This window comes from Zalophus californianus, chromosome 9, assembly GCF_009762305.2.
Source record: "Zalophus californianus isolate mZalCal1 chromosome 9, mZalCal1.pri.v2, whole genome shotgun sequence".
Classification (NCBI taxonomy): domain Eukaryota; kingdom Metazoa; phylum Chordata; class Mammalia; order Carnivora; family Otariidae; genus Zalophus; species Zalophus californianus.
Genome location: NC_045603.1, coordinates 119,201,811 through 119,215,464, shown reverse-complemented (window position 1 = coordinate 119,215,464; position 13,654 = coordinate 119,201,811). Strand labels below are relative to the sequence as shown.

The 13,654-nt window shown below is 45.3% G+C and overlaps 1 protein-coding gene across 4 annotated transcripts in view; it reads right to left on the bottom strand.

Moving 5' to 3' along the window:
* The window catches only part of PIP4K2A (phosphatidylinositol-5-phosphate 4-kinase type 2 alpha), a 173,293-nt gene extending 161,243 nt beyond the window's left edge, over nucleotides 1-12,050 (bottom strand). Inside the window, exon 1 of one of the 4 annotated variants that reach the window (XM_027592629.2) lies at nucleotides 11,657-12,050. In XM_027592629.2, the coding sequence (XP_027448430.1) occupies nucleotides 11,657-11,800 (144 nt within the window). In that variant the 5' untranslated portion in view covers nucleotides 11,801-12,050. The remainder of the gene's footprint in view (nucleotides 1-11,656) is intronic. The other 3 variants (XM_027592631.2, XM_027592630.2, XM_027592633.2) reach the window with 3 other exon arrangements.
* Between the last annotated feature and the right edge of the window lie 1,604 nt (nucleotides 12,051-13,654).

Below are 13,654 nucleotides of genomic sequence, written 5' to 3'. Positions count from 1 at the left end.
CTTGGGAAACTGATGCTGATCTCCATTTACACTAACAGAGTACAACTGGGTTACGAAGACCAACTCTGCCCAACTCTGCCGCTGGAAACAACTAAACATCCTGAATAAAATATTTTGTAAACATCTTCTTAAAGCCATAAAAGCACTGAGGAGGCAATAGTTAGCATGCCAAAGGCGAAGTGAGAGCTGGATGTGGGAGTAGTAAGCTTAGTCTGAGAAGCCACTTTGGCCCTCAGGGCTCTGATGGTCTCAAGGGTTGAGACCAACAGAAGTCAGAGCCTAGAGCTGACCCAAGGTGGGGGGTCTAATAGGAAACCCTTTCTCCGTGAGCCTAGAATCCAAAAGAGTCACACCCTCAGAGTAAGTACAAGCTAAAAATAAACCCATTCCATCCCCCCGCCAGGGCACTGCAATCCAAATTTATGTATGAGTCCAAATTTATGTATGTATTATGAGATTCAAAAAATTCCAGGCTATGAGTTTAGTTCAAAATGGCCTTGGTCTGGATCAACCCTAGCCACCCCTTTGCCAGATGGCAAAGACAAACAATCCTCTCTAGAGGGACACACTTTCACCCTAAGACTCAGAGAATCCTCCCCCAAGTAATTGTCCAAGGGAAAGAAGCAGCACATAGCCAACAATAACCAAGCAAATATGGGAAGGAGGCACCATGACTACCAACCGGCAGAAATATAACACAGTGGAACAATACCCACAGAGATTCAGGATGTTGGCATTAGCACCATTTTTACGTCAGTTATAGATTCTTTAATTTAATTTATGGCAAACTTCTGACCACTAGAATTCTTCAAGGCATACCTGAAGTCATTAAAAGACCAAAGTACAGGGAATAAACCAGAAATAACACTGCAGTGCACTCTTCTTCAATAATGTCTCAGACAGTTTAGAAATGCATTCATAGTCTTCACACAATTCACTCGGTGGCCCTTCAACACTGTGACAGTCTACCTAAGAAGGGGTTTACTTGCTGAACCTCCTATGCGCTGTGCCCAAGGCAAAGTTCTTGCGTGCTGCTGTGAACAAAGCCCTTTCTCTGGCATTAGCTTGTGGTTACCCCACACCTCTTAACACTGACATGCAGCAAGTTCCCCACTCTTTAATGTACTGCCCAACCCGCTCAGCAAAATGCTCTAAATTCCGTGCTCACTCATAGCAAAAATGAATTTTACACGTACGTGGATGAAAATTTAATGTGGAAAGGCTCACAGTACACCAGCTGAGCACTAATGGCCCACAGTTTACAGACTCCAGCTTCAGCCAGTCCTTCGATAATATTTATTGGGCACCTATTACATATCAGCACTGCTCTAGGTGTGGGGACACAGCTATAAATAAGACAGTCTAAGCTGCTGTTGAATTTAACATCCTAGTCGGGGAAATAAATAATAAATGTGTAGACAACTCAGTTTCCAATGGTGTGAAGTGTCACAGAGGAAACAAGAGTAACATGAGTGAAGGATGACTTAAGAGGCAGTCAGAGAGACCATCTGAGAAGACAACCCTTTAGCTGAGAGACTAAAATGACAGCCATCCAAAGACCTGAAGGAAGAACGTTCCAAAGAGGAAAGTAAATGGAGAAGCTCTGTAGCGGTCCCGAGCTTGGCTTGTTTAAGGAACAGAGAAAGCCCAGTGTGGCTGGAATGAAGAAGTCATGAAAACAGTGGGAAAGGATGAAGGCAAAGAAGGAAGCAGGGGCCAGGCCAGGAAGACCTTGCAAGCCACAGAGAAGAACATGGGGTTTGTTCACAATGCAAAAGGAAGCCTCTGGAAGGTTTTCACTGAAGACGTGAAGTGACAGGAAGATCATTCTGCTACCACTGCAGAGAATTTGGATGGAACCAGGGCAAGGATGAATACAGGCAGACCTGCAGACTACGATAGTGTTCTGGAGAAGGGGAATTTATATTGGAAAGAGAGAAATATGCAGAAATATGCAGGACTCAGAAAAGGTAGTAGTGATAATGAGAGAGGAAGCAAGGCTGGCGCCAAGGTTTTTGGCTTGAGCAGTCGGGAAGATGGCAGTCCATTTACAGACAGGGGAAGAAACTGGCTTAGGGCCTGACAGCAGGTGGGGTAGTGGGGCAGGAGGAGATGGAGAGCCCTGTTTGGGTCACGTCTGAGATGCCTGTTTGGTTTGTGAGGGAAGAGATCTCGGAAACTGAATATGGAGCCCAGCAGGGAACTCAGAGCTGAAGATAAAAATTTCTCAGTCATCAGCATGAAATGAAAGATCGTGTAGGTAAAATACACCTAGTTATGGAAGAAGACCCTGGAAAGAGTCCTGGGGCATTCTAACTTTTAGAGACTGGATAAAGGAGGAGGAACCTCGTAAGGTCCCTATGAAGGAGTAGCAGGTGAGGCAGAAGGAAAACAAGAGAAGACATGAAAAAGGGGAGCCCTGGATTCAAAAACATGAGCGTCGCTCGTGCTGTGTGCTCACTCGTGCTGTGTGCCCGGAGCGGGCAGGATGAAAGCTAGGCTGCAGTTGGTTCGGGGAGAGTGGCAGGGGAGGGAGCCAGCAGCTGCAGACGGACAGCAGGAGGCAGGTGCAGTAGACAAGGCTTCTGCCATAAAAACGAACGGAGAAGCAGAGTGGACACTGAAGTGAGGATGTAACGTCAAACAAGACTTTGGTTATTCCGGCTGTTTATTTTGTTTTTAAGTGGGGAGGTCCCGGCGCAGGGAGCGCTGTCCAGTAGACAGTGCTGCAGGGATGGCAACGTCTACACCCGTGCTGCGCAGCTCAGGAGCTACTACCCACGTGTGGCTTTTGGGCACTCGATATGAGAAACTGAACCTTACGATTTAGTTTAATTCAAGGAAGTGTCAATAGCCACATGTGACTAGTGGCTTCCAAACTGGAAAGTGCGGCCCTCCAGCACGTCTGTGGGCTCATGGATTCAGCTATCCAAAATTTAGCAGCCTGTGTGGTGGGAAGAATGGAAGTTAGTGGCCTCTGTTGGTCCAGTGTTTTCTAAAGCATTAAAGGTTACCAGCTGGAAGAGGGCAAAGGGACAAAACACTAGAGGGAGGTTTAAGGAGAAAGAAAAGGTAAGAAATGGTTTTAAAGAGCATATAATATGATTCATGGTAAATTTTAAAGTGGCCCTCACCAGAACTGTTGTTAAGTTTTTCACTGGCAAACATCAGCTACTGGGCCTTTTAAAATCTGACCTCCAACCACCTCTTCTACCATCTCCTAAACATGTCTCATCATCTGCCTCTGTGGTTTTCAATCTTCTTGGCTGCAGAAACTTTGCCCCCTGTACATATTTGCCCTTGTATTTACACAGTATGTATTCAGTGCCCTCAATCAAAAAAGTTTAAAAAGATGACGAGGAGGACAAAAACAAGCTGTTCTGGATGAAGCTGAGGTTGGGGCTCAATTCCCCCCACCAGCTCAGCCCCCCTTTACCAGCCCGAGGCACCTCCAAGGAACCCCAGGGTTTGAAACCAAGGATTTACCCTAGCCAGTGCTTCTCAAACTGGCATGAGCTCACAAACCACCTGTCTTACTACAGTGCACATTCCGTCCCGGAAGGTCTGCAGAGAGAGGCCCACGATTCTGCATTTCTCACAGGCGCCTGGCTGGTGGCTAAGACCACCATTCTGTAGATTACGCTCTCGATGAGTGGCAAGGCCCTAGGCCACAGTCATAATACCAGACCACTCACCATGGCTCCACTCCATCTGCTTTCTTTCAGCAGTTTGTTCCCTTGGCCACATATACTTTTCCCTGCCTTCTCCAGAAGGGAGATTCTACCCCATCTTCAAGGCCCTCTCAATGTCAGCTCCTCTTGAACTCTTCTCCAAGAGTTCTGGGCACAAGTAATCATGATACAGTCCCTGCCCCCATCTCCTATCACTTTCCCCTTTCCCACACTGCTCCAGCCACATAGTCTTCCCCGCAGTTTCCTAAACATGCCGAGCCACCACCAGCTCAGGGCCTTTGCACCAGCTAGTCCTTCTACCTAAAATGCCCTCCCCCCAGATATCCTCATGCCCTTCATCTCTTTCATCCTTCTCGCAGATATTCCAACCCTTCATCTCTTTCATCCTTCAGGTTTATACACTGACCACCCTGTGTCATACCCTCCACCCCAGCATTCCTGACACCATTATTTATACGTAACGTCTGCGTCTATGTCTGTCTCCCCTGCAGTTACGAGCAATTTGAGGGCAGGGTCCACAACATATTCATTTTGCATCCCAAGAGTCTTGCACAGTGCCTCTGAAAGAAAGAAAGAAAGAAAGAAAGAAAGAAAGAAAGAAAGAAAGAAAGAAAGAAAGAAAGAAAGAAAGAAAGAAAGAAAGAAAGAAAAGCAATCAATAATCAATAGCTAACATAATGTACAACAAATGTATCTGAGTCAAATTTTTGACACCTCAAACAACCTGATCTGTAGTGGAAGCATTAAAGATACAAGAAAGGACATTATAACGAAACAGATATAGAAATTAAATCAAGGGCACAAAGATAATTCTAAAAGGATTAAGTCACAACTCCAAGATGCACAAGGATGCAACTGCAGCGGTGACTTTATATCTATGAACAATGTTAATGTAACAATTAATTGAACATGCACTCTAATAATTGTTCATGTTTTCTCATTTAAAACATTTTTTTAAAACGTACTAATGACTGCTAACATTGACTAAGAACTTACCACGTGCCATCAACTCTTTAGGTATCTTACAGGTACCAACTCATTTAATCCACATAGCAAACCTCTGTACTAGTGCTATTATTATTTTTTTTTATAAAGAAGGAACTGAGAGAGAGCTCAAATGACTGTCAAAGTCACACAGCCAACCAAACAGTGTGGCACCAGAGTCCAAGCTCTTAACCATGGCCGAGAGGTGAAAAACTATGAAGACTTACTTTGAATGTAAAGGCTTATCTTTAGGTAGGTTACTGTCTTCAAACTCCCTACAACACTCTTCATTAATAAATTACATATATGTGCTCTCTTCCTACATGCTTTGAATATATGCAACGATTTTCTTTCTATAAAGGAAAAACTGCTTTAAACACATATAAATAGCTAATACTCCATACTAATAGCTTATACTTTCTCAAAGTATAGCTTTTAAGACTAAGGAAAGGAAAGGGAAGAATAGACTAAGGAAAGAACAGAAATGAGTAACTCCGAGGCCGGCCCAGGTAGCCGAGTTCAATGGTTGAGGGTACAGGTTTGAATCCCACCACCGACTAGCACTGTGTGCTCAACAGTATTACATTCATCTATGCACATCCCTACTATGTATTATTCGTCCTGGCTATTGCATGCTCTCCCCCATTTCTCACCTCACGTCACTCCCACCTTATTCTTTCAAGAGTTCTCAATTAGGTTCCACACCTCCCAAGTGGTCCATGGACAGAATTTAGGGGATCCATGAACTTGGTAGGATGCAGCTTTATGTATTTTCATTTGTTCATTCAAAAGCATTATTCTAAGAAGGGGACCACAGCCTTCACTGGACCGCCATTGGGGTATATGGCACAAAAAGGAAATGTGGATAAAAGTAGATACAGGGAAATAAGCTAGTAGGTATTTTTGAGGAAAATACCTTGGTATCCCTAAATAAAATGGCATGTTCCACCTTCCTTCTTCTTCTAACCTTCTCAAAAGAGATGTTGCCTCTACTTCCATTCATTTGTTCGTTAAATCTTTAAGCTTGCACACACATGTGTGCATGCACACATACTAATCAGCCACTGTCTCCAACAGTACATCCCTGAACGTCATGATCTCTGAAGCATTAATCTGCTGGCCTTCTTGCGGAGTTCTGTCTTGCTTCCTGTTTCTTCTTCTTCCATCCTTCCCTCAAAGCCAATTGTTCCCCTCAGAGACCTACTTTACTTACCCCCTTGGCTTCCACTGCCAACCCATTCTCCATCTCAGTCCTAACCTTGCTCCTGAGCTGTAATTCCACCTTCCAACACCCCCCTCCTCCGAGGCACTGTCCCTAGAATATCCATTCACCATCACCTGTAGTTCAACACTTAATGTATTTAAGTAAGCGCCACGCCCAATGTGGGGCTTGAACTCATGACCCTGAGATTAAGAGTCGCGTGCTCTACCAACTGAGCCAGCCAGAAAAATTTTTTTAACCTTTGTCAATACACAATTCTTTCTCCTAACTCTACCATGGAGTTGCCATTCTCCCAAGGAGATTCATCACATGCAGTCAGGGGACAAATCCTAAATATCTCTCTTTATTTTTAGCACTATAGCCTTGCTACTCAACATGTATCCCAAGGCCCAGCGGTGACACCACCTACGAGCACAATAAATGCAGTCTTGGGCACCAACCCCCCCAGACCTGCTAAGTCAGAATCTGCATTTTTTAAAGTGTTCCCAAGTGATTCATACACACATTAAATTTTGAGAAGCACTTCTCTGGTGCTTATGAATATGCTAACAGCCTAACTGCATCTGAATTTGAACATTTTTTGGTATCAATTACTAACTCCCTATTATGTGTTAATTACAGTTCTAGACTTTAAATACATTATCATACTTAACCCTCAGAATAATCCTATGACAGAATCATCATCGTCTCTATTTTAAGAATGAGTAAATTGAGGCTCAAGTGAATAAATCATCTGTTCAACGAGTCCATAATTGATGGAGGCAGGATTTGAACCTAATCTGTCTGACCACAAACCTTTTTGCCAAATTGCACTAATTCCCTTAAATTCCAAAATTTGTATTTCAAAGGGTATGTTGGCTGAATTAATTACTCTGCTTGAGTGCATTTTCTACTCAACTTAAGGTAGATTTTGTTTATTACAATTCTTGCTGAAAATCTTTCTAAAGGCAGAGCAGACGATCCTGGTTTAGAAAGAGAAATCAGTGCCTCGCCACGGGCATCATTCTCAACAATCAAGTTCAGTCTAAGGTATTTGCAAAATGGAGAAAAAAATGTATTCTTTTCTTAGGATCTAATCCCAAGTTTGAAGGGGCATAAAACTGTTTCCTCAATAATAGACGTTGTGTGTCTGCCTGGCATTCTTCTTTGCTCTAAAGGGAAGAAATAAAAATAATGTGAGACTGAGGAGCCTGGGTGTCTAAGAGTCGGTTAAACATCCAACTCTTGATTTCAGCTCAGGTCTTGATCTCAGGGTCATGAGCTCAAGCCCGCGTTGGAGCCTACTTAAAAACAAAAACAAAAACAGTGCGAGACTGGTTCTTGAATGAATGGTTATTTGGGCTCCATTCCATAAGTTTCATCTAATGTCTAGCTAATTACTATTTTAATTTAATTGCCTCATTATATCCTATTCAGTCAATATTTCATAGTCACTCATTTCATTTTTAAACCTAGTTTCCTTCTTTCATTTTTTTCAATGCCCAAATAAATATAAACCCACAAACCTAAAAGACATCACTATTTCTCTGATATAGTATTTACCTACTTCAAGTCCCAGGCCTTGTGGAGAATATAACAAAAGTTACGGATGCTCTCCCCAGAAAACGGCATATTTGCCCAAACACACAAACATGGCACCCAGACACCAAGATAAACACCCCAGCTCTACCACGAGGACAGATACCTGCCTGATTCGGTCTGTTCAGGCCCACTCCATTTTTAGGGGAACTGTTCCAAAAGACAAGAGCAGCTTCCACCTTTTCCTAACTGCTTAGCCCAGGGGGATGCCAGGACAGTCAGAATCCCTCCATGGGATTTTTATAACTGAACCGGCGACAGAAACTCCCTTTGGGGAAGCTGGCGGGGAGGGGGGCGGGGGGGGGCGGGCAGAAGTTACAAAATGTGAAACTCAGGAACCATTAGTTCCCTGCCCTGTGGAGGAAACCAGTCAGCTATGAGCACGAAAAAAGCCAAAACGGACAGAAAAGTCCCAACAGCACCCAAGCACCTGGTTCCAATTATTGCTGAACCCAACCCTATTCCTGTTCTCTTGGTTTGGTTACTAATCGGTCCCTTGCACTGGGACAGACCTCCAAAACCCTCCTAACATGTAAAGTTTTTGGCTCAGCTCATTCATATTTCTATAGCTTGCCACAAAAGGACTTTAACATTAATACTGACTCCTTCTAAATACTGTATTTGTTTTCAACAAGTTTTATGTCCTTTAAATTTTTTCTATACAGAGGAACTCCTTTAGATATTTAATTAGGTCTTTAAACACTAATTTTCAAAAAGCTCACATTTCACTCTCCATTAAAATCTTTTAGGATATCTCTTTAAAACAAGTCTTGGCTTCTCCACATGTTCCACACACTATTAAAATATAATTTTAGGGAGCTAACTGCCTGATCATTTTTAGTTTAATTACAAATGCAACAAGACAAAATTACCTCCTTAAGTCGTCTTTTTTTCCTTTATGTATTCAATTATATTCCCTGCTTAAAATACTTAAAATAAAAATTGGCAGGGATCCATTCACTGATGGGTATTTTAAGTTAGAAAGCAGTAACATATCAAATTCACCACACAAAGTCAGGCTTATTCTTGTCATTTAGAATTACCACCACAATGGACTTGGAAATTTCCACCTTAATTGCAAGTTTTTACATTTCAATCAAATAGACTTTGACTTCACAGACCGCACTACAATCCAATTCCAATCAATCCAACAAACTCTCAGTTCACACCTCTCTTACAATCACCACAGATTTCTTCCCTCTAGTCACAGCCTTGAAAATTCCCTGACTGTTGCGCATTTTCAAAGTTACAATAGTAATGCCACTTTTGTTCTATACTATTAACTACTGTTAGTCTACAGATCCTAACATAATGCTATGAACCCAGGAGACTGTAAAAATAGTTGAGTCTTGAAGTTAGAAAAATACTTGGAAATCATCCAGTCCAGTCACCTTACTTTCATAGATGCAAACATCGATGCAAAAACTCATTAGTTATCATGCCCAAGGTCAGCAGAATTAGAGAAAAAATTAGAACACGTGTACAATGAGCATTTTACCAGAGTATGTAGGTTCCCAATCCCCATATAAAATGCCTCCATGATAAAATAAATATGAAGTTACCCTTTAGTACTACAAATGTATAGTTATTGCTAAGTATCTGTAAGACAAATTCAAATGAATTACAAAAGCATGAAATTGCTACATTCGTGATAAATCTTTTCCCATTGATTCTGGTCACATTAAAAACATAGGAGACAAACTGATTTAAATAATGTGCTCCTCCTCGGCTACGCTTTCTCAAATGTCCCTATCACATAAAACAGTAAGCTTGCTCCTTCTTAATAATGCTGATGTAGTTTATTCTCACATTATACTGTAGACTTTGGTCATATTTAGTCAAGTTCATATAAAAATGTTTATCTAGTATTAGACTTTGTTAACTTAAAAGAAATCAACCAGAAATACATAGCATCTTGGTGCTTAGATTTCATAGTTATATACACTTTTTTCCCACAAATAAAGAAAACAGACATTTTGAGAAAGAACACTGTGAAATAGACCATTCTTATGTCAATTAAGCCCTCAAAATAAAGATATTTGGACGAAAATATGGGCATTTTTAGTGATCTTTTGCACAGTGACCGGTACTGTCTGTGTGCCTACTACATACTTGTTGAAAGAATAACATGGTTACATTACATACTATGATAACTTGACTCCTCCGCATGACTATACTTAGAATTGCTAACTTTTCTTGAAAGCAAAAGAAAATAACATAAAATGTACCATCTACAAATCATACAACATTTTTATAAGCCTTAAGTAGTTTTGAAAGTTCCAATTAGCAAGAAATGCTAAAACAAATGTAGCAATTCCTAAATATAAGGTAACAACATAAGTGGTTACAATAAAATATGCATAATTACAAGATTTTGTAAAGTAAACTGGAATTCAGACTAATGCCCAGAAAGCACATTCTTTTTCAGCAGCATACTGTTGGCACTAATACTTTACTACATTAAACCCTCATACACAAACTCACCTGACCAAAACACCAGAACTCCAAAGGAGATAAAAGCACCAATAAATACAGAACAATATTAATATTTTTTAAAAAGCAACTAACATAAATAATTTAAAAAGCTTAATAGGATTAGACATAACTCTAAATTGTAGATTTATAATACAGGAAAAATTCCATTTTACTTACTACAATGAAACTTTGGAGACTTTTGGTGCATTAACATATGCGGTTGTAAAAGCTCACGTTCCTAATTGCTAAAGAAGTTATCAGGACGTTAAAATGAACTTCAATGGATCAGGCATTCATTTTTTTAAACACAACTCATTTTCTTAACTCTCTTAAACTTCATGCAAACACAATCAATCCTGATATGCTGCTTCACTTTTCCCCCAGCTCAGCCTGGGAAAGGAAAATACAAATATGATGCTTTTGAGCCATTTTAAACAACTTCCTTAAATTGAGAATGGTTTTCTGTCATTTCTCTTATGCTGAAAAGGGCACACAGGCATCCACAGAAATCAAAAGTAGGGAAAGCAAGCTTACACTTTCCCTCATATGCTAACTGACTGCAGTGGGTAAGATCATGGTCAAAATTCACAGGCTCATTTAAACTTTCATGGCTCAGCCAACAGCTCCTATCATGTTTCCTGATCCTAAGGAGATCAAAACTGCAGGAGTTTCTCGCAGGAAGATCAGCAGGAGGCTATTTCAGACCCTCAAACCGCAGTCCGCATAGCTCGCAGCGGCTCATCTTCCACCACCTCTGGCTGTGTTGTTAAGCTAACCTTTCGGAGCGTTCTCCTCCAGCCTTTTAAACAAACCCCCAAAACGGGTGCGGCCAACTCGAGACGGCTTTCTGTCCGCGCCCGCCGAGACCCCCTCCTGCTGTCATCCCCAGGCCGCCTTTCCGCAGTCGGTGACTTCGGCCTGGCTCCCCAAGGTGGGGGAGGAGGTGTGGGGAGGAAGACTCCCCGCCAAGCAGCTCTTCAGCCAGCACAGCGGTAGGGCGATGCGGGAGAGGAGCAGAGGAAGATGCTAAACACCAGTGCCATATTTACACGAGCTTTTTCTTTGCCAAAAAGATTCCTTGTGTCCAATAATATCGCCTTTAAAGGAAAAAAAAATGGACCGAAGCACTAAAGCCGCTGACCAAGATCTCCAGTATTCTCACCCCTCTTCCCCCGCGGGGAGGCTCCAGACGCTCCGAGCCTCGCACGGGTACACCTGCCAGCCAGCGGAGGACCCGACCGCCCCCGCCCCCTCGCTGCCATAAGGGAGCATCTCCAAGGCTCAGACCCCAGCAGTCCCCCCCGCCTGGGATGACAGCCCAGGCGGAGCCGTGCCCCGCACAAACTTCCCAGTTGCCCGCCTGCGAGGACCGGCCGGCCGACGGACGAATGGAGGGACGGGGGACGACACTGGTCCCCGCCGCAGGGCTCAAGTGCAGATGGGACCCCTCGTCCCGCATCCGGCCCTACGTCCAAAGGGGGTCCAAGGGGCGCCCGGGGGACCCGGAGAGGCGGGCGCGCGCCGCGGGGATGGGGACACCGAGGCGCCGCCGCGGGCGGACAACCCCGGAGAGCGAGCAGCCGAAGGGCCGGGTCCCCGCTCGGGCTCCCCGCCCCGCAGCAGCTGCAGCAGAAGGAGGAGGGGAGCGAGGAGGAAGAGGAGGAGGAGGAGGAAAGGGACTGCGCGCCGCAGCCCGAGCCCTTACCGAGTGGTTTACCCCCCACATCAGGACGCTGAGCAGCGGATCGCTGGCCCGAAAGAGCTTCACCTTCTGCGCTACGAAGTGCTTCTTCTTGGTCTTGGTCTTGCTCGCCAAGACGGAGGACCCCAGGTTGCCGGGGGTCGCCATGGCCGCCGCCTCTGTCCCCTCCACCGCCGCGCTCCCGAGGCCGGGGACCCGCCCTCTCTACAAGCCGGCCCGGGGAGGCAGCCGCATCCCCCCGGCGGCGGCCCCGGCGCGCCGTGCCCGCTCCGCCCGCTTTGCCCGCTCGGCCCGGCAGAGGAGGGAGGCTGCGCTCGGCTCGCGCCCCGGCCCGGATCCCGCGCCCGCCGAGGCTCCGCGCTCAGCCCGCGGCTGGACCAGGCGCGCCGCGAGCGGCTTCCGCGTTGGGCGCCGGCGTCATGACGCAGAGGGCGGGCGGGTAGCAGTTGCGGCGCCGCCAGGCGGGGCGCGGCCGCGGGACCGTTAAGCGGCAGCCTCGCGTTTGGGCTCCGGCTCCCGTTCCGCGGTGGTCCGGCCGCCCCCAGTGTGCGGGCCAACACAAGGCGGCCGCTCCCGGCCAGCTGAAGAGGCCGCGGGGAGTGGGAGGACTCCCGCAGGGCAACCCCTTCTGCTCCCCCAGGAGAAAGGGAGGGGGCAGGACAGAAGAGTGGGGAGATCCGAGAAAAGGAGCCCCCAGAGGCGGCGGTCGGGCGAAGGAATGAGGCTCACGGAACTGCCACTTACCGTTGCCAGGAGTCAGAAGAGCTTGCGAGACTTGAAATGCTGCATGGAGACCAGGGCTTCCCTAGCACCGGGGAGGGGACCCGGGCACATCGTTGGCCACCTCCCAGAGTGGCACTGAAATGAAGTTATAATCCTGTTGTGCCTTTAACTATCGGGCCTTTCATACACTGGACTTCAGACTTGCTGCACTCTCTGAGTGGTGCAGAAGGGAGACTCCCACCTACCACACCCGCTGTCTTTCCTACTCCCTCCACCCGGCAGGACCCTGGATTCCTCATTCACAGCCCTTGGTTTCGCCTAGAGAATGAGGCCCCAACCTGCACCTTCTACGTCAAATCCTCTGCAACGTTGCTTACATTTCTTTTACTCATTCCACTCACCTTCCACGGAAATCTGTTCAGTGCCTTCATCCATGTACACCTTAATGCTGGGAAGAACTGACGCACCTCAGGAAGCTGTCGTTACAAGTGTGTCTAAAAACAGTGCTGTCCCCATACCTGCCCCTGACTCAGCCCACTGGGCAAACATGTTATCTATTGTCATTATTACTCCACTCAAACATAGTGGATACCCACTGTGTGCTTGGTGATCTGCTTGGTTCTGTCAAGGAGACAAAGGATGGCAGACCCTTATCCCTTAAAGAACTCAAGTCTCATGGGGGTGGGGAGTGACAGGTCATGTGGGTCACGTTCATTTGCTCCTCTTTTTTTCTTTGTTCTTTAAACACGGGTAGCACCAAAGTCCTCTTGTTCTTTCCCTCTTGTTTCTCGTTCTTTGTGTTAACAAAAGATAATCAGACACATGTCACTTTAGGGACTACTCTGGGCCTGGTAGTTAAGGTTCTGCCCTACCTACTTTAGAGGATGTTTATTAGAATCAAAATCAACAGCAGACAATGGCTATGAAAAGCCCTTGGTAAACCATACAGCATTATATACATACTAGATAAAATGTGGAGTACTTGCAGATAACCCATATATTGTCCACTGACCTCGGAGAAGTAAGTGCCCAGGTGAATATCACTACATCAGTTGTCCACAAGTGCCTTCAGAAAGTGTTTACAATGCATCTTTAAGAAAAAAGTGTCTAAAATGGGGGCACCTGGGTGGCTCAGTTGGTTGAGTGCCTGCCTTTGGCTCAGGTCCTGGGATCCAGCCCCGCAGTGGGCTCCCCACTGAGTGGGGAGCCTTCTTCTCCCTCTCCCTCTGCCTTTTCCCCCTGCTTATGTGTGCACACACACACACAAAAAAGGTGTCT